General features: G+C 33.0%; 1 protein-coding gene across 1 annotated transcript; it reads left to right on the top strand.

Annotated features, from left to right (window-relative positions):
- The first annotated feature begins 6,403 nt into the window (after nt 1–6,403).
- On the top strand, nt 6,404–18,051 carry LOC145600308 (uncharacterized). The gene is made up of 3 exons (XM_081656225.1): nt 6,404–7,945; nt 8,610–10,884; nt 17,567–18,051. Exons 1-3 carry the CDS (start codon nt 6,404–6,406, stop codon nt 18,049–18,051), a joined length of 4,302 nt encoding a protein of 1,433 aa, XP_081512351.1.
- The last annotated feature ends 3,219 nt before the right edge of the window (nt 18,052–21,270 follow it).

The raw sequence follows: 21,270 nt of genomic DNA, 5'->3' as shown, positions 1-21,270 counted from the left end.
ATGTTGAGCCCAAAACCTAAAGAAATGTAACATGGGAAAAGAAGAAAGCCCAACATAGTTTAATAGTAGCATTTGAAATTTTAAATTGATCTGGCTAATTGGGCTGGATCTGATATCCTATTGTCCTAAAATAGGTGAAATAATTGAACAATGTTTAGAGTTTTAGACAATGAAGATACCAAATGCATACACAAAAGAGGTAAAATAGTATCCTTCACACATTTATTACGTACCCCTCAGTCCCTTTTTGTTTTCAACATGGGTGTACTTTTTTGAGAAATTTTTGGATCAAATGGTGTAACAATAAAGGACAAAGGGAGTATAACATAGCTTCAATATCCAAAAACTCCCAATTCTTTCCAACTTTTAGATACCAAAATTGTCAACTTTATATTTTTTTTGGTGTTTAAAGAGGCATAAGGGCGAGGGTGAGAATCGATCCCAAGATCTTTTGGAATCGGAGAGGAAGCTCTAACCACTTGAGCTATCCCTCACTGTCTGTCAACTATATATTTAACGAACTTAATTCTAGATACTACTCCGTATTAGAGATTATTTGCTATCGCATTTATAATGGTACTAAGATACTACATAAGAGATTTAAATATTATACATGTACTATCTAAGAGTTCAATTTTCCCAGCTAATGGGATTGCATAACTGAATTTGTGGTTGGTATTTCGATTGCAACTCGTGGTTACTGACTAGAAAATTCTTGCAACATTTGGAAACGTCAAAGAAGATTTGATTTTTTCACCTAATCTTGTGTTAAGATAAGAAAAGCTTTCAACTCACTAACCAATGCTTTATTAGAAAAAAAACCACATATTGATAGACAAAGTACGAAGTATAAGGTTAAACTAAACTTGAACATAATTGAACTGAACCGAACTGAATGAAATTAATGTGGAAAACCGACTGAGGGCCTGTTCACATTTACTGAACTGAGCTGAACTGATTGGAACTGAACTGAACTGAACTAACTGAATTGAGCTGAAATGAATATTTTAGGTGAGAGGGAAATTAAGAGTTGAACTGAACTGAACTGATTGGAGCTGAACTAAAATGAACTGAACTGAAATTAAGTAAATATGAACAGACCTGAATTGAAAATAAAATCCAAAAGAACATGGGCTTATTGAGCTAATTTAAAACCCATATTTATCAGTCATGTCATGCCAAATCTGATATTTTTTTTAATGAACACAATGTGGAAGACCATTCAAACTTAGATCTTATAGTCAAAAAGAAAAAATGATTGAAGAATCAACGACATGATAACTAAATCTGTCTGAAATTATACTTGTATTTCGGTGGCAAGAAGAATGAAGCTTCGTGGGACGAAGTATATATAGTTAGATCGAAAAGACAATTTAGCAAATTACAAAATTAGTCAATTATTATAGTGTAATGTTGTAAACTACAGTATTAAACATTGCACTAAGACAGTTATTTCAATAATTAAAATCAATTTATATTTGATGAATAATTGATTAGATGCAGCATAAGGAAGCATAATGTTTTACAACTAGCTTTGAAAATTCTAGCAAAAAAGCTTAAAGTAGTTGTCTTGTTTTGGTGTCCCATCAAATTAAAATACGCTAAGTTAATAATTAATAATTAATAATTATTAGCCACAATTATTAATTTTTTTTTTTTTTTGTGTCAAAAAAAAAATAATTAATAATTGTGGGTAATAATTGTATGATAATTATACGTAAACTTGGTTATCAGCTTTCCTTTGATCAATAAATTTATTAATTAGCCTGTCATTCTAAAAAAGGAGTTGTACATTAGTACATACATTCATAATATGAATGATGTGATAAGATATGATAATAGGAAGATTATTAACAATTAATTTCTTTTCTGACAACATTATTGGAGTTTTGCATTTGATAATCCTTTTTTCATGCACAATTCTTTGAATCATATCGATCGATTGATTCCTTTCTTTTAAGTTGCGGGAAGTGTATAAACATATATATACATAAAGCGATATTTGGTCGGGCCAATAATGTTTGGTTAAACGATAATATAGGAGACTTAGTACAAATCTACTGCATATTAGCCTATATATCCTCGTTTCTAATGTGATGATGTTGTTTAGCATGTTTTAATTATTTGGAAAATGTATCTTGCTGTTTTATTAAGCACTAATATTCAAGAGATTTATTATTTTGTAACAATCTAAGTAGATTTTAGTTCCTACGTTAGAAAGGCAGGAAGCTTATATTAGGGATTAAGCTAAGCTCATTGTTATGCTTATTTATAAGTAAACCTATTGATAAAACTGTTCACCGGACACCGGCAACCATTCAAGGAGTCGTGATACTTAATTGATGGTATCTAAGTAAACCTATTTGACGTAGCCTATGAATTTGGATCCATCGTTAATTGTTTGGTTTTATTAGCCATGTATAAATGTTTTATGTTCAATAGGTTACTCATACGACTACCAATTAACTTAAGTACGTAATAACCTCGCTCAGTGTCATATGGTTAGGATCGCAGATTTCCCTTGTGTTCCGGTGGTAGCATTGGTTCAAATCATCTAATTCGGCAAGTAGTTTGTTTTTTTAATGGTTGCACGCTTTTGTTGCTTAGCTTCTTGTTCGATTTAGTGTCATAGATTGAGAGTTGTCGCCCCAGCATTGTCTTTTAACATAAGTTATGATAATTTTTTTAATTAGGTTCCATTTTCATGGTCTAGTTATATGCTATTTGGACCAACAAAAATATTTGTAAGAAAATGTAACGGAAATAGGTCACATACCATAAATTAAATAATCCAATATAATAATTGATTGATTAATAGACAGGGTACGTAGTGAATGAGAATGAAAGCCACCTCAGAATATTGACTTGCGTTGCATGCCTTTCTTAGCCAACTCACAAAGTGATGAGAAAATTAATGATTGGATTGCTTAATTAGAGATTGAGAGCCAGCCACCGTACCTCAAGAATATAATAACGTCAAATAGATTGTGTGAATGACTAAATGGGGTGAGGCAGGTCAAATGACCTTAAATTTGTACGTTTGCGGCTTATATGTTACTCATACTTTTTATTTTATTTTTTTCAGGTTAAAAGTTTTTGTAAAAAAATAATAGTACTACGTATTAAAAATTATGAATCTATATAGATTAAAAAGTAAAATTAAAAATATAGAATTCAAAACAAAGAGTTTAACATATATTCTATAGGTACGATTACTTTTCACTTTATTATTATACAAACGTTTATTGTAGAATTATCACTAATATTAAAAAGTGTCATATCAAATTAAACGAGTTACGTCGTATAATAAGCTAGTTACAATGTCATTATTGGAGTGAGCCTTACTCTTTATAAATCCAAACATCTACTTTTGTCTCTCGACTAATATATGCCACGTTCAATATTTGATTTTGATTTTGATTCTCATTCTACTGTTGTCTTTTCAAATCTAATAATACACTCTTATTACTAACAGAAAGTCTTACAAGAGAGTGAAGAGACACACCCTTTAGTCCTCCATCATACATAATATTTATAAAAAATTATCTATGTGTACGTAATTTAAGCTAGTTATTAGCATGGCAAATAATTTTGAACTAGGCCGGCCGGGGTTCTGTAATGGATAGAGTCATAGAGATGATCTAGCTAGGTTAAACAAGAAGCAACATAGATCAGTATAAAGGCCAGTGCACAAATAGCTAACTAGTCGACATACGTTATACAATACTATTCATTCACCAATAACACCAAGAAGAAGCTAAACAAACCCTCCATATAAGTTGGTGAAAAATCCAACGAGCAATACATAAAACTATATAATATACACTTGGTTCATTAAAATCGAATAACAACAACAATATCTCATATCTGCATTTAATACACCATATACAAGTATCATATAAGATTAAAAAAAAAAAAAAAAAAATAGATTATACGACGAAGGAAATAATAAAAAAAAAATAGACAACCGAAAAGTTATGGGGTTAAGAATAAAGCCAACAATGTTGAGGTCTGAATTTGTCGTGATACAAAACGATGGATTACATAAGTTGTGGGTTTGTCGGGTTGTTGGGTTTAATGCAGATTTTTTATGGGTCCAAAATTATATATACGTGCCTACTTTCTCGACGTTGCAACGAAGCTACTTACATCTCAATTTGCACCACGTAACTTTATTTGTTAGTATTATTATTCATCTTCTTCCTCGTTTCTCTGCCTTGACCCTCTCAATTTATGGGTTTATTTCATGTTGTTTGTATGTTACAGTAATAATTTACCTGTATTTTCAGGTATTGCTTTAAGAAAGTTGTCTTTTTTTGTAAGCTAGCTACTACTAGTTACGAGTACCATAACTAACCTATTTTACACATGTAGACATGTAGTGCTTCGTATGTAACAACTAAGCATGCTTGGTATAAATGGTGAGAAATTTACCTTGTAATTTTAATGTTGTAAGTTAAGTTCGAGCTCCATAAGTTAGTCTTAATTAAGATCTAACATGTGAGACAGTGAGAGGTCTTGGTTTGTTGAGCCTATGAACAAGCTCATATATAAGTGAAATTAAAGTATTATTTTACATTAAATTAATAAGTGTAAAATTAAGGAGAGGTTTGGATATAAGAAAATACTTATGGCAAGTGTGGTCGAAGCCGTGTAACATGGTTCGTTCATGCATGATGCTTTAGTCATTATGTCCCATAAATATTGTATGTATGTTCACTTTTGTTTAAAAAAAAATTAATGTATATTTAATAGGAGTGAGCAACAAATTAAATAGGTTGGTTACTTATAAAGATTTAGAAAGTTGCCAAAGAGATAACTAAAAGAGGGAAAAGAAGTGTATAAATTATGCTAAGAAATCTTAATTACATTTATGATGGAGATGGAAAAAGGTGGTAAGAGAATACTTTTGAATTGCTTTTTTTTCAAGTTCATACCTTGATTTGATTGTTCTTGCTTTGTGCTTGGAAAGTCTAGCTATTCTAGTTTGTGGGATTCTTAGTGTTAGTTCAAATTTTAACAACATTTGGTATACCTTTAATGGGCATATAGGCCATATACACATATGCCTACGTAGGATCGAGGATTTCTCTTTATTTTTATTTTTTTGCTACATTGTCACATTTTGGGTTTTGATTATTTTGATTCTCTTTCTCGATTTATAATCATAATAATTTATTGCACATCCATATAACAATCTCGTTCGAATCGTCTAAATATATATTGTATTTTTTTAGATTTTTTATTTAATAATTTCACTTAATAATAATCAAAGACAAATACACGTGATAAAAAAAATACATGTCAACTAATACATACACACGAGATCCGAAGCAAGTCAAATACGTAGCATATAGAAAATCAATGGATTTTTAATTTTCTTGTAGAAACGTCAAAATTTTGAATTTTCACTATCTCTTTTACTCCGTTTTAATCCCCAACAAATACCAATAATTTACTCAATTTAATTTACAATTCTAAAACTATGTAGCAAGCAAGCAATTAAAAGATTCTAAATTTCTAATAGTACGTACAAATACCACTTCAATATTGCAACAAGAAAATTACAAATAGTACAAGTTACGTGTTGTGTAACTTTGTGTTTTAAAAAACTAAAATAAGTGTAAAAATTATAGTCCGTACATTTTAAACATTAAAGACAAGTACATTAATAGAAGAGGAAGTCAATAAATTAAATTTTTTCTTATTATGATAAATTTTCGAAAAACCCAAAATATAGTAGAAAAAATGTTAAATTTTCCTTCACTTATGATTTAAACATCCAATGCATTGACTTGTATAAATATATAGATGCACATGCAAGGACAGCACGGACAGTTAAACGATAAGATGAGCAGAATTAGCCGGTGAGACGAGAATCGTTGAATTTTACCGACTTCAACTTGTATTCATAGCTTTCATTTACTGATTCAATCCCATTTTATACGACTTGATGGAATTAATCCATGTTGACCAATTCTATACTTACTACGTACTACTACTAGTACTACTAGTTGCGAAAGAAATGTCTACTGACGGCCTAGCAGGTACGAATGTTGCAACATTACTGACTAGATTATGATTTATCTTTAATCTTAGCCGTCCTATATTATTGGATCTTGTGGTATGCATAAAACTACAATCTCCTACTTATGTTGCGAAATGATCATATTCTAATACTCTATCTATTGAGATATTATCGTATATTAGGAGATATGATAGAATATTTCCATATATTTATCCTCTCTATTTTAGTTATTTTCCCAATATCTTTGTAACTCTATATATTCCCGATCATCATCAATGAGAAGACAAGCTATTCCACTCTAATTATTTTCCTACTCTTTCTAATTTATCATGGTATCAAGAGCAGGTTGATTTTTTTTTCCATAATTAATTAATCATGTCCGGTGACGATACTCCACCGCCGCCACCACCACCACCTCCTCCATCTAAAATTGAACCCAATTCTCCATACTATCTCGGACCACAAGATCGGCCCGGGGACTATATTACACCCACCCGACTCAAAGGCGATAACTTTGACGAATGGGCAGCCGATATCCAGACCGCCTTGGAGGCTCGCCGGAAATTCGAATTCTTGGATGGGACAATTAGTGAACCTCACTATCCCTGTACAAAGTCTGATTGGACTGCAATTAATGCCATGTTAATTTCATCGCTTTCGAACACCATTGATCCGGATGTGAAGGCTACGCTTTCGAAATTCAGGGAGGTAAAACCCTTCTGGGATCATCTCAAGAAGAGATTCGCACAAACTAATGGTCCACGCATCCAGCAACTTCGATCTTCGCTTGCCAAGTGTGAGCAGACCAAATCAATGCCGGTTTCGGTATACTATGGCAAATTACATTCAATTTGGCAGGAACTTGACCACCATGAACCATTGATTTCTTGCACATGTTGTTCTTCATGTTCAGCAGGGAGGCTTCACGAACAGAGGAGGGAGCAATCTCGGCTTCACGATTTTTTGATGGGATTATACTCTGATTTTTATTCTTCTCTCCGCACTAATATCTTATCGCAGGATCCATTGCCAAGCCTTGATAGGGCATATCAGCTCGTGGTGCAAGACGAGCGTGTTAGGACTGCTCGACAGGAATCCGAGCCTAAAACCACAGAGGCTGTCGGGTTCGCAGTCAGGGCCAACACTGGTGGAGGGCGCGTCACTTCTGATCGGGTCTGCACTCATTGCAAGAAGCCGGGGCACGACTTCTCAAGTTGTTGGTTCAAATCTCCATGTCCTCACTGTAACAAGAAGGGTCATGACCCGAGAAGATGCTACGAGGTCCATGGATATCCTGCTGGTTGGGTGCCTGGGCAACGCGATAAGGCAGCAGGTCAAGGCAGAGGCACGGTGCGTGCCAATGCTGCCACTGCCGAGGGTGACTCAACTGCTTTAGGCACGGCTTTCACACCGGAGCAATGGAAGGCGCTTTCGGGATTTATTGGTAACACAAATATTCCTGAAAATCGTCTTCATGGTAAGTTTGATGATTCTTGTTGGATTATTGATACCGGAGCTACTCATCATGTTACCGGTAATCAATCTTGGTTGTTTGATACTCGTTACATTGAATGCCCCGTGGGATTGCCTAATGGTGAGAGTGTACTTGCTACTTTGGAAGGATCGGTCAAATTGTCCGATCAAATTACTATTATCGGAGTTCTTTATGTGCCGCATCTTAATTGCAATTTACTTTCGGTCACTCAACTCAGTGATCAATTGAATGTTGTTGTCCAATTTAACTCATATATGTGTGCTATACAGGACCGACTGAAGCAGCTGATTGGAACGGGAATTAGGCTAGACGGACTATATTATTTCTTTGGCAAACCGGATGTGGTGCAACGTGTGTCTACTGTTGAAGCTTCATCAGATTTGGAACTTTGGCATAGAAGAATGGGGCATCCTTCGGAAAACGTAGTTAAGTTGCTTCCGCATATTAGCAATAATAAGAGTAGTTTAAATAAAGGTTGTGAAGTGTGTTTTCGTGCTAAACAACCTCGAGACAAATTTCCCTTGAGTGATAATAAAACTTCTAGAATTTTTGAGAAAGTCCATTGTGATTTATGGGGTCCATATCGACATGTTTCATCGTGTGGTGCTCGTTATTTTTTAACTATTGTTGATGATTATTCAAGAGCTGTGTGGATTTATTTGTTGATTGATAAAACTGAGGTGTTTAAGATGTTTATGGCTTTCGTTGCTATGGTTGAGAGGCAATTTAGTCAAACAATTAAAATTGTTCAGAGTGATAATGGAACCGAATTTAATTGCCTGATTGATTTTTTTTATTGCTATTGGCATTCTTTTTCAAACCTCATGTGTGGGAACTCCTCAACAAAATGGGCGAGTGGAGCGTAAACACAAACATATTCTTAATGTTGGGAGAGCTTTGAGATTTCAAGCAAAATTGCCAATTTCTTTTTGGGGTGAATGTGTGTTGGCCGCAGCTCATTTGATAAACCGAACCCCTACACCTTTACTTCAAAATAAAACCCTTTTCGAAATTCTTTTCAATAAATCCCCTTCCTTTGATGCTATTCGAACCTTTGGATGCTTGTGTTTTTCTCATAATCAAAAGACTAAGGGGGATAAATTTGCTAGTAGAAGTAGGAAGTGTGTATTTTTGGGGTATCCGTTTGGGAAGAAAGGGTGGAGGTTGTATGATCTTGAATCTAGGGAATTTTTTGTGTCTCGTGATGTTAAATTTATGGAAGATGTATTTCCTTTTGGGTGTCCGGATAACATTAATATTGATGTGAGTATGCATGATATGTCGGATAATGTTCATAGCGATTTTGCTGAAATTTTTGTGGAAGAAGAAGCTTGTAATGAACACGAGGCAGCCTACTCCGCACCTACCTTGCGGCATGATGGTGTTGGCCGCAGGGGGGGTGCGGAGTCCCCTGCCGAGGCCACTTCTCAGCAGCAGCCAGCAGCCTGCCATGATGCGCAAACATCACAGCAGCAGCAGGTTGCTGGCCATGATGCACACGCATCACAGCAGCAGCAAGCTGCTGGGCTGGATGCAGCAGCCTCGAGCACTGCCATGGGGCATGGCGAGGCTGACCATGGCAGCAGCAGCACAGAGCCACAGCCACGGCAGCACACCGAAGCCCCTAGCACCACTCCAACCGTACCCCAAGAACCAGATTTGGGGCGCGGATTCCGGGAAAAATACCGGTCTGTTTTGCTCCGAGATTTTGTCACTCACACGGTTTTTGCCAATAGTCCATCTCCGTCTTCCAATCAGTCTTCAGGTACTCCGTATCCCCTAGCACATTATATACATTGTGACAATTTTTCTATGAGTTATCGAAAGTTTATTGCAGCGGTTGTTCAAACCAAAGATCCGACAAGTTTCAAAGAGGCTATGCAATCTGAAGGATGGCGTAAGTCAATGAATGAAGAAATTCGGGCCTTAGAAAACAATGGTACATGGACTTTGGAGCCTCTTCCTCCGGGTAAAAAGGCACTAGGGAGTCAATGGGTCTACAAGACCAAGTTTCTTTCTAATGGAGAGGTAGAACGCCTCAAATCTCGTTTGGTGGTATTTGGCAATCATCAGAAAGCAGTTGTAGATTATGATGAGACATTTGCTCCAGTTGCTAAAATGACAACGGTTCGTACTGTTCTTGCTATTGCGGCCGCTAAGAATTGGGAGATTCATCAAATGGATGTTCACAATGCTTTTCTTCATGGAGACTTAGATGAAGAGGTCTACATGAAATTGCCCCCTGGTTTTCAGTGTTCGGATCCTACTTTGGTTTGCAGATTGAGGAAGTCACTTTATGGTTTAAAGCAAGCACCTCGATGTTGGTTTGCTAAGCTCACCACGGCCTTAAAACAGTACGGTTTCAAACAATCTTACTCTGATTACTCCTTATTCACTTTTACTACTCGTTATACTCAGATTACAGTTTTGGTTTATGTTGATGACTTGATTATTTCTGGGAATGATCCCATTGCATTGTCTGTCTTTAAGGCCTATTTGTGTGACTGTTTTAAGATGAAGGATCTAGGTCCTTTAAAATATTTTTTGGGGATCGAAGTGGCTCGCAGTTCTGCAGGTTTATTTTTATGTCAGCGCAAATATACGCTGGATATAATTTCTGAGACAGGTTTATTAGGAGCAAAGCCTAGTGGTTTTCCCATGGAGCAAAACCACAAACTAGGTTTGGCAACAGGCGCATTTCTTCCTGATCCGGAGTCTTACAGACGACTAGTTGGTCGTTTGATTTATCTCACTGTCACGCGTCCTGATTTAGCGTATTCAGTCCACATTCTGTCTCAGTTTATGCAGCAACCTCGTAGTGAACACTGGGATGCAGCGATGAGGGTAGTTCGCTATTTGAAAGGGACTCCCGAACAGGGTATTTTATTGAGCTCTAATTGTGACTTGAATCTGCAGGGTTGGTGTGATTCAGATTGGGCAGCTTGTCCACTTACTCGACGTTCTTTATCTGGCTGGCCAGTTTTCCTTGGAAAGTCTCCAATTTCATGGAAAACAAAGAAGCAACCCACTGTTTCTTTCTCTTCGTCGGAGGCCGAGTATAGGTCTATGTCTTCATGTTCTAAAGAGTTAAAATGGGTGAAAGGTTTGTTGTTAAGTCTTGGGGTTCAACATCCAAAGGCAATTAAGTTGTTCTGTGATAATGAAGCGGCTTTGCACATTGCAAAGAATCCGGTTTTTCATGAACGAACAAAGCACATTGAGATTGATTGTCACTTTGTTCGTGATGCTATTACTGACGGATGGTTATCTACATCTCATGTTTCGACATCTTCACAGCTTGCTGACATCTTTACAAGGGCTCTTGGGAAAGCGCAATTTGATTTTCTTCTCTCCAAGTTGGGCATTTTTGATCCCCATGCTCCAACTTGAGGGGGGGTATTGAGATATTATCGTATATTAGGAGATATGATAGAATATTTCCATATATTTATCCTCTCTATTTTAGTTATTTTCCCAATATCTTTGTAACTCTATATATTCCCGATCATCATCAATGAGAAGGCAAGCTATTCCACTCTAATTATTTTCCTACTCTTTCTAATTTATCACTATCCATCTAAATTAATCATATTTTCCATAATATAGTTACATTATAATGTTACACACACTACGTAAATTACATACACAAAATCAAAATACAGTCTTTATCTTAATTGTCCGATTTGTGGTTTCAAAGAGAAAAGAGAGAGTATTCAACTTCAACATATATAAAATCGAGAACAAGTAAATGATTTTTAATTAAAAAAAAAAACAATTTTTAATTGTACTATAGTAAATTTTACAATATTCTTGTACATAGTATATGTACTTTGTACTACTCACTCTTTATGTTGTTTCAAGCTAAGTCAAATTAATATGAGTAATAATTTTCTCATCAATATAAATGTACAATTTCTCATCATGTTAACCATGCACACGTAATGTAATACCCGAATATTTTACGATTTTATATAATATATTTTATGAAAAAAAATTATAATTTATTTTTATTTATTAAATAACTTTCCTAATCTCATTTTTTTTTTTAATTCAGAGTTCGGAAAGTTTTAAACCCTATTTTGTTTAAATAGGACTCTATAATTTAAAGCGTACATGAAATATGTTAAACCCTAATATTCTCTTTAGTTATTCTAATATTATGATTATTAAATAAAAAAGTAAATTAAAGCAGCGGAAGCCGGCGTTTTCTTGTTCTTGGATGCGTGGGATTTATCAACCAAATCCCAAAATTATTTCATGAGTTTTGTACTTTTGTTTCATTGACCAATCTCCATCAATTCTTCTATAAACATTCATCACAAAGAGGTAATCACACGATTATTCCCTGCAATTTGGAGTTAATTGATCATTTTTTTTTATATGTGTAATCAAACAATTTCTAAACTGTTGCAGTTGATTGATATATATATTCTTGTGTTTTATTCTATTTGGAGTTGAAGTGTTTACCGTGTAATCAACTATGACTAAGATGATAATATTCATTATTTTATAATTTTATGCGTAATATAGAATTCGTTTGTTTCTATTGATTTCACATGTTATTTTGGCGATTATGTGCTGCTCCTATACTATTGATGATATGGATGATTCTAAATTTGTTATCAAACGAAACTTTTTGGAGATGTTTGTGATATTCTTTTGTATAATTATGTGCAAATATTATAATTTGTTGTTATTCTATGATGATCAAGTTTTGTGTATATATTGGTTAATATGTCTTGATATATAAGTTAATTGTTGTATTATTTTGTTGTATGATTGATTATTTCTAGGGTTTTAATGTTGTTGCTATAGGGAGTATTGTTTTATTGAGGTTTTAGGGTTATTAGTGCAGAGTATAATTTTTGGGTTGTGAATTAATTATATTTGGGTATTAGTTTTATTGTTTTATAAGAGTTGAGATATACTATGATTGAACAGAGTTCGAATTGTTATATTATTTGGGTACATGTGTCATTGTTAAGATACTATCTAAGTTTGTCAATGATTATTTGATCAAAGTATGAGATCAAAAGGGGGAATATTATTATTTTGTTCTTGGTTTGAGGCTCGATGTTATATACTTTAGTCCTTGGCATGTTGGTAAGAAGATGATAATCATGAGTCAAGAATGAGGTACAATCTTTACTATTTATTTTTCTATGGTCCCTTACATTGGGAATTGACCCATATGTGGTCTGGTTCAAGGTGTTTTCTGGTTATTGGGAGTATTCAAGTTTTTATACTTGTTGGTTTGTTATTCGAATTACCCTTGTCCAAGGCTAGGTATAAAGCAAAGAGCGTGGCACACTTATTGGTTATGAGTTAATTGAGTGAAGGGTTGTATTATATTATTCGAGGTTGAGTTGATAAAGGTTATTTTTTTTCAGAGTACAATGTGTAATGTAGTTTCGAACTACATTATTTAATTGAGCTAGTAATATAGATTATTCAATTATTCTTTGTATTCTGATATGTGGTGATTACTCAGCTTTTTGCTGACGTGTGTGTTGTTTTGTTGTGCTACTTGTGTTTGCGGCCATGTCTTTTTCTTATGGTGGCCCTGCGACGATCTATTTTAGAATTTGTCCTTAATGGTGAGCAGAAAAGATTGTTTAAACAGGTTGATGAAGTGATCGTAGCTAAAGGAGCTCAAGTGTTTCGATTAGTATGCTATAACGAGTTTATAAAGTTGTATAAATAGCTCACTTAGATTTATTGGGTTGTAATTATTGGGATTTTTGTAAGCCTTAACACTCGACAGGTTGTGAGTGTGGCGGTAATACCTCCGATTTAGGTGTATGCTTCCGCAATTTTATTTAAAGGTCGTTTATTTTCCTTTAAATTCTTGTTTATTATCAGCTAGTAAATCGGGGGTGTTACACGTAATTCGGGTTTGTTTACTTCAGCTGAATTTCAGTTTAGTTCAACTCTAATTAATTCAGTTCAGCTTCTAATTTCCTTTACTTATAAGATATTCTATTCAGTTCAGTTCAGCTTCAATCAGTTCAGTTCAGCTTTAATCAGTTCAGTTCAACTCCAATTAGTTTCGTTCAATTCAGTTTAACTCAGTTCAATAAATGTGAACAGACCCTTCATCCAATTTAAAGTAAGAATTCAAAAAATAATGATAATACTAATTGATGAAGAATATAGATGTGAAATTTTTAAACAATGAAGGGATAATATAATATTTTAACAGTTTTATTATATACCCTCGCTCCTATTCACATGTGGTCTATTTTATTTTTGTGACAGATAGATGAAGTATCAAATCGATGATAATTATCTCAAGTCAACTAATATAGAATTTTAATCTTATCAGTATAATCTTCAATTAATTCTAAAGATCTTTATTTTATTATATTAAAATAAACTTCCACACTAAAGCATCTCATGCTTCATACCATAAGATGTTACAATTTTCCTCCTTTTTATACTTTCTCAACAATAATTGAAGAAACAAGAGGTGATGTATTAAGTAGCAAGAAAAAGTGCATTTACATGATCTTCGTACAAAAAAGAAAAGAAAAGAATGATACGGAGTACATTATTAATATCAAATTATCACAAAATACATCAAAAATAAAGCAAATCTTATTCTAACTACCTAGATTTTGTTACGCCGTATTTTTATAATGTACTTGCATTGTATTTTACCTTTGTAAAAAGTTCCCACTAGCCGTACCAAAACGTGATTTCATTATATTGCGCAACATTCTTACTTGCGTTGAAGCTTCCTTGAGGCAAGAAAGGTAATCTCATATAATTAAAGTTTTGACTCTATTACAACTTCTAAAAGTGCACTACTTTATTACATAAAAAGCCAATTAAAATGTTGCTTTCATAAATTCATACTTTATCCTATAAACTTTTTGACTATTTTTTCTTGCCGTTCAATATAATTTCCATTTGATACTAAGTCATCACTCAGTTATTAGTAGTCTAATTAGAACGCCCATTGTTTTTAAAAAGCGGCTTAGGTAATGGATTACGCTTAATTAGTGGCTTATGTAACCTATTACGGAATAATTATTGATTTTCAAGAATTAAAGTAATAAATTAAAATAAGTCCTGAATCTATTTGCCCCCTATGATGAAAGGTTTAAACCTATTATTAGTGTCTATTCCATTTATGTTTTCACTTCAAAGCACTACATAAAATTAAATATTTTAAGACTTCTAACCTATCTATTATCTATTATGTAATCTTTATTTCGTCAAGATTATAAGATTCCCTCTTGTTTGCTATTACATTATTAGTGAACCACGTAAATATGTCATATGTGTCATGTGTGTATTTAACGTTGTTCTTCCTTAATCTTTCTTGCACCTGTCGCAAGGAATAAAACCAGTGGATTATAAGCAGGATAATACAGCTTAGTAATGTTTGTTAAGTGTCGGGGAAATAAGGTGCATAAGTCTCATGACAAACAGCTAGTTGTAAAAACTGGCTTAATTAGTTGGGTGGTTTTAAATAAAAAATAGTGTAATTAATTTTAGGAGTCCCATAGTTTAAGTAGCGTGTCTTGCGACCTATATCACGTGAAAGTTATCCCTCTTTAGGTTAGTGGTACCAATGGATTAACGCGTAGCATGTTTTAATAGCATGAAAGACATGTACTACTTTAATTTTTTCTGTTTTAATTTATGCGTTACGTATTCAAGTTAATTTAATTAATACACTTAAATGTGAGTTGCAGAGAGTGAGTGTGATGACTGAGCTAGGTGAAGGATCCAAGCTATATATTGGAAGTTGGAACTCGACAAATATTAGTGTTTGTGCAATTTTGTAGCTTGTCATCTAGGACATTAATGTCAGGATCGGATCGATCTATAGTTCTAAAATATGCGTTGTGTATGGTTGTAATATATGTGCGATTGTTTAAACGGGATTATTCTCGGTTTCTTTTAAATTATTTTAATGTTTAGAGTTACGATACATTTATCAGGTGTTTGTCTTTACAATTCAAAAAAAAAAAAGTAAATAAAGATGCGTCTTATGTGAAAAGTTCTTTGTTATCTAAAAAACTAATCAGATATGTTTGTATTTATCTAAAAATTATTATTATTAATTCATTAATCGGTTGAATTTTATGATGACATTTAAAATAAAATTTTGATTTAACAAATACATGTCAAATTAATCAAATAATTTTCGTTCCACCAACAGAACTACAAAAGTTCACATTTGTATATTCATTTATGCTTTAATGTAATATAAATTACAAAAATAAATATCTTTTTTTTAAAATGCACATTAAGACTAATCTAACATGCCCTAGTCGATAATTTTTTCTTTATATATTCATATAGTCGAACTTAAGTCAATTATTTATGTTACCAAATTAAAATAGACATTTAAAAAAAAATACAAAGCATTAAAAATGTTTACCAAGTCACCTATTATCATGATAATAAAGTAAAAATGCAACCTATTAAAATTAATTTAGAGTGAATAGAACGCTTAAAAAATTATAGTCTTATACATACCTTAGTCCATGCATGCAAAATGTTTAAATATATTAAAACCCATGATTACGTAGTTGTTATATAAAATTTCAGGCATAACATCCTTGCATGCAATGTTAGCAAATTAAAATAAATCAAATTTTATTTAATTAATTAGCATAAAACCATTAATGAAAGATGTATGAATGATTTAGCTGATGAATAAGATTATGGATAACATGATGGATTTAGGCAACCTAGTAATTAACTAATTATATTTTGATTACGAACCTAAACTTAAATCTCATTTTGTTTAATCCTAAACACGCACTTGATTATGCGCTGAATCTTAACCTTTGATCACATATACGATATACTATGTGTGATACATCAATCAATCAAAAATTCCAATACAAAAAAATGTGTGTGAACAATATTGAACTCAAAATTTGTAAGAAAGTTCTACAGTTCAACCCCTTATCTTCTTGGTAACTTCTCTATTACATCATTTATAATTCTATATAATTATATCCTTTGTCGTCAACTCTCAAACGTTACCATCACAGAACAGTAAATACCCAAAATATCCATTTTTTTTTCCCTAAATTGTTTTTCCCCAGTTCCTACTATAGAAATAATTACTTAATTACATAAATAAATATATTTATTTATTGACCAGTAACAGCCAAATTTATACCCTAAATAACATACTCATACTGATGTGTCATTGTGTCAAATGCGTTAAATATAATCTACTCCGTAATTAATTTACATGGTCAAAAATCCCAAATTAGAAACGGTCAATATTTTATACTACTTCCTCTGTTCTTTTATAATTAACGCAATTTATTTTTATTACGTTGATCAATGCATATTTTTAACAACTGAAGTATGTAGAGTAAAAGTTATATAAAAAAAATTGATATTTATTCCGTAATTAAATTTACATTAGGACAATAATTTATAAACATTTCACATGAGTACATAAGTTTCATCATTTCTATAAATCACAAAAATAAGTTTGTAAATAATGTCAATTAAAAGTTAAAATGTGTCAACTTAAAAATACGGAGAAGTTTATAAATACAATAGTATTACGGAGTATTCCGTAAAAGTCAAAACATATACAAGTATTTTAATTTAAACGTGTACAAGTATTTTAAAAATCCAAAAAAGAGCAGTCTAAAAATCTTTACTACAGTACATACAACTACAACTTTTACTGCTCAACAAAATACAGTAATTTGGATTACATACACCCTGGCGTCAACTTATTTCCAGGTTGTCACTATTCCCTCACCCCACCCCTCCCCACCCCACCCCACCCCTCCCCACCCCACCCCACCCCCCCCTTCCTCCTCACGTCTACTCTTCTTTTCTCTCTCCTCCATTCCTTCCTCTATATATACCCCTCTTTCTTCTCTCTTTTCCCTCATTACCATTCATTTCTCAACTCCAAAAAAAAAAAACATTTATAAACCTCTGAACATTTTATTACTACAACTCTACAATTACAACAACTAAAAGAGATAATTGTGATATCATTGTGATAACAATTATGGGTATATGTTCCTCTTGTGAATCGACCGCAGTCGCAACAGCAAAGCTTATACTAGAAGACGGAAGACTAGAGGAATTCTCCTACCCTGTTAAAGCTTCATACCTTCTTTCCAAGGATCCCAATGTGTTCATTTGCAACTCAGATGAAATGGATTTTGATGGATTTGTTTCCGCTGTTCGGGCTGAAGACGAGCTTCAGCCCGGACAGCTTTACTTTGCGCTACCATTGGCTAAACTTAGCCGCCCGCTTCACGCGGAGGATATGGCGGCACTCGCTGTTAAAGCGAACGCCGCTCTTTTGAAGAGCCGCGCTGGGGAGAAGTGCGGGTGTCGGAAGAAGGGTGGGTTTTTCGGGGGTGGGGAGAAAGAAGAGAGATCTTCTGCCAAGGTAGCGGACGTAGGGTCCGCTGCTGGCAGAAGAATGAAAAATATTGGGAATCGAAACCGGAACCGGAGTAATGGGATTAATGGAAGGAGAATGATTTCTGTGGGTAATTTAAGCGCAATTCCTGAATAAATTGGAATGCAAATCAAAATTGGGAATTGAAATTAGATTAGTTTTGTGTAAATAGGTTGATTAATTGTATAATTATTAGATGATTAGTGGTTTATTTACCAATTTTGATCATGGAAAATGGTTTAGATTAGCCCACAATTTTGTTCGTTATTGGATTAATTTAAGTGAAATTACTCAACTATTTGATTATTTTGTCTTATTATGGTTCATTTTCCAGAATTACGGGAATTTTGATTAGTTTACTATAGTAAATTACTAAAATGGAAACTGCATATTCTAATGAAACTTTTCTAACAACTTTTTGAAAAGTCCTTGGACAGTTGGAATAGTTGCTTGATTATTCACATAACATAGCATTAACTCGGAGTCTAAGACGTTCGAAATTCAAAGTTTACCTGTAGATGATATTGTATTTAAGTCCTTTCGGGTTATGACGGTTTATTTTAGCCAATCACAAATTATTCTGCGACTAACTTTTGTTGTTGTTATAAATGATATTGAATCGGATTTAATATTAGTATATTTATATTTTGCCAAACTGGAAAGGGGACCGAAAAACAAATATAAGGGTATTTTAGAATACAACATGCATTATTCTTGCCTAAATTTACGTTACCGGCAATGTATTAAAACAATTTACTCATTTCTTAAGCTAATGATAAACTCATAAATAAACTATATAATAAGTATAATTTCAATGATTATAGAGAACGATTCATATATAATAATACACTTGATTTATTATAATACTCGTATTAAATTAATTAGGATACTAAAAAGATGATAATGCATGTTATCGATAGTTACAACTTGTAATTAATGATTAATGAAATCATACATTAGATACACATAAATAATACATAATGGCCGGGCCACCGAATGCACCCCGGTCCCCCTCTATGCATGTAATTAGGTAATATATCCAACATGGTGGACACATTATTTGACAAATGCATGCTATAGATTAATAATTAACATACCTAATTACGTTAATTTCACTTAATTAGCACACCTAATAATATCTGGTATGTAAGTAGTTATGGTTGAATGTTCACATGCAATTCGTTATTGTTAGAAATATTCCGGCCAAATACTCGATATAAAAGGGAAAAAATGTAATCAGTTATTGTTACCAATATTCCGTCCAATTACTCAATATAAAAGGAAGAAAATGTAATCGGTTGAGATGACACATACATGTGGTTAAGTAGTAGGACTATATTATGTAAATATTACTCCATCCGTCCTTTAAAAATTGCCCTAAATTTAAAGTTTCGTTTTCAATTTTAAAAACACAGGTGAATGAACAAACAAAATTTTGATAAGGACAGAAAGCAAGTGAGGTTGCAAGTGAAATATTTTTCGAGTACTAATTAAAAATAAGAAGCAAAGTATTTATTATGGAGTACTCTGTATAATGGAAAGTCTAACGAAAATTATTTATCAAGTTTTTATTTTTTGGTGGAGCTATTGGATAACTTTCATTTGGTGAGGCGGTTATAAGATGCAATTCAAATTGAACTCTTATATTTGAGGTGGAAGTTCAAATTGAATTTACAAATCCTTTGTTCGACAAATGTAGTTGCATTGTTAACTTCATTTTTAATACTAGTTTGTAATACACTTAGGTTTGTTCTTTTTATGTTAGATTGATTTATTTATTAAAGTACAAAAAATAAGTGTAGTCTGGATAAATTGACTTGATTAAGGGTCAATAAAGACCATATAGTCAATGCAAGTATCATCCATGCTACAATAAGTTTACACAGTTGCTTATATATAGTACTAATATACTTGGTTAACTTGTAATTAATGATTAATGAAAATCAGGACATCAATCTCAAGTTTTGCCCTAATATATAGTTATATACTCATACTATTGTACTTTCTTTGTCTCAATTTATTGTCATAGATGATTTAAGTACAATTTTAAGATAATTGGAAGAATCATAAATGTTGACTTACATAATGTTTACTCAGTATATCTTTATGGCTTTCTTCTAGATCGTGTTTGACACTAGTTTTAATGGAGTAGTCCATAAATACATAGAAACAACCCTTATCCTATTTATCGATTAAGAAACTGCAAAAACAATTCCAGCGTCATAAAATGATATCAACAAAAATTATTTTGAAATTGGGTTAGAGACTGTTCTCTTCAACTTAATTTAGTTCACTTCAGTTTAGTTCAATTCAGCTCCAATTAGTTCAGTTTAATTCAGTTCAGTTCCTAATTTTATTCTCTTTTAAACAATTCATTTTAGTTATGTTCAATATAATTAAGTTCACTTTAGCTCCAATCAGTTCAATTTAGTTCAGTTAATCAGAACAGACCCTAATGAGTAATGACAAAATCTAATCTAATCTCACACACAAAAATGAAAACATAAAGATATCGGGAATGACCTTTGAAGAAGATAGAGATCAATCACTATACCCTACTGGCTACAGCTACTCAGCTAGCTAGCTCAATTTCTATGAGTAAGATTCGAATTCTAACGTCCCAATTCATTCACAATAAAATCTACTTGTATCATTTGTATTATCGATCGTCCTATACTGTGCTAACAAAGCTACTGGTACAATAACATTAAGTTTATTCCCGAAAATAGCAAAATAAGACAAATTATGAATGGGACCATTATTGCAATTTAGCATTGCCAATAGTATTGCAAATTCTTGGAATTGATGATGAATGACGAACAATGAACTATTTAGATATTACGAGTATAGTGGATTACAGCTTTCTTCAACGTTATGAGTTGAGTTTATGTTGAATAATCACTTGAATCATTTGAATTCCGTCCTATTTTTCATGTATAAGCTGGCATGCTGTAGACTGTAGTCACGGACTTTTATGTTTACGTACATTTTTATCTTTTACTTTTCATTTCTCACGAGTACAATAGATTAATCAACTATGGATGGATCGGAGTAGATATTGGATAAATGTAGGACTGTTTTATTGATCAATTGGATAAACTAGCTAGTTGGTGTACAAGCGTCTACATCGTCATCATGTAAACTACAAAAGGGTATGTAATGCTATTGGTTCTTTACTGTATGGTTCATGATAAGGTCGATTCAAAAGAAATCGGTCACATCAAGTAGCACTTGGGCTAATGGTAAGGATTGTATCACAGTTTTGTGGGATCAATAATCCCTACCAAAGGCACTTTGAGCTTGTATTACAAATTTAAAGAGCCTTGTGCGCACTTC

Source organism: Chenopodium album, chromosome 21 (genome assembly GCF_948465745.1).
Source record: "Chenopodium album chromosome 21, dcCheAlbu1.1, whole genome shotgun sequence".
Classification (NCBI taxonomy): domain Eukaryota; kingdom Viridiplantae; phylum Streptophyta; class Magnoliopsida; order Caryophyllales; family Amaranthaceae; genus Chenopodium; species Chenopodium album.
This window is presented reverse-complemented; position numbering and strand designations above follow the sequence as displayed.

Coding starts and splice junctions, on each gene's coding strand:
- LOC145600308 (XM_081656225.1), top strand. CDS start 6,404: ATGTCCGGTGACGATACTCCACCGCCGCCACCACCACCACCTCCTCCA. Junction 7,946..8,609: donor TGGGGCATCCTTCGGAAAAC/GTAGTTAAGTTG, acceptor CATAATCAAAAG/ACTAAGGGGGATAAATTTGC. Junction 10,885..17,566: donor TTTTCTTCTCTCCAAGTTGG/GCATTTTTGATC, acceptor AATCGACCGCAG/TCGCAACAGCAAAGCTTATA.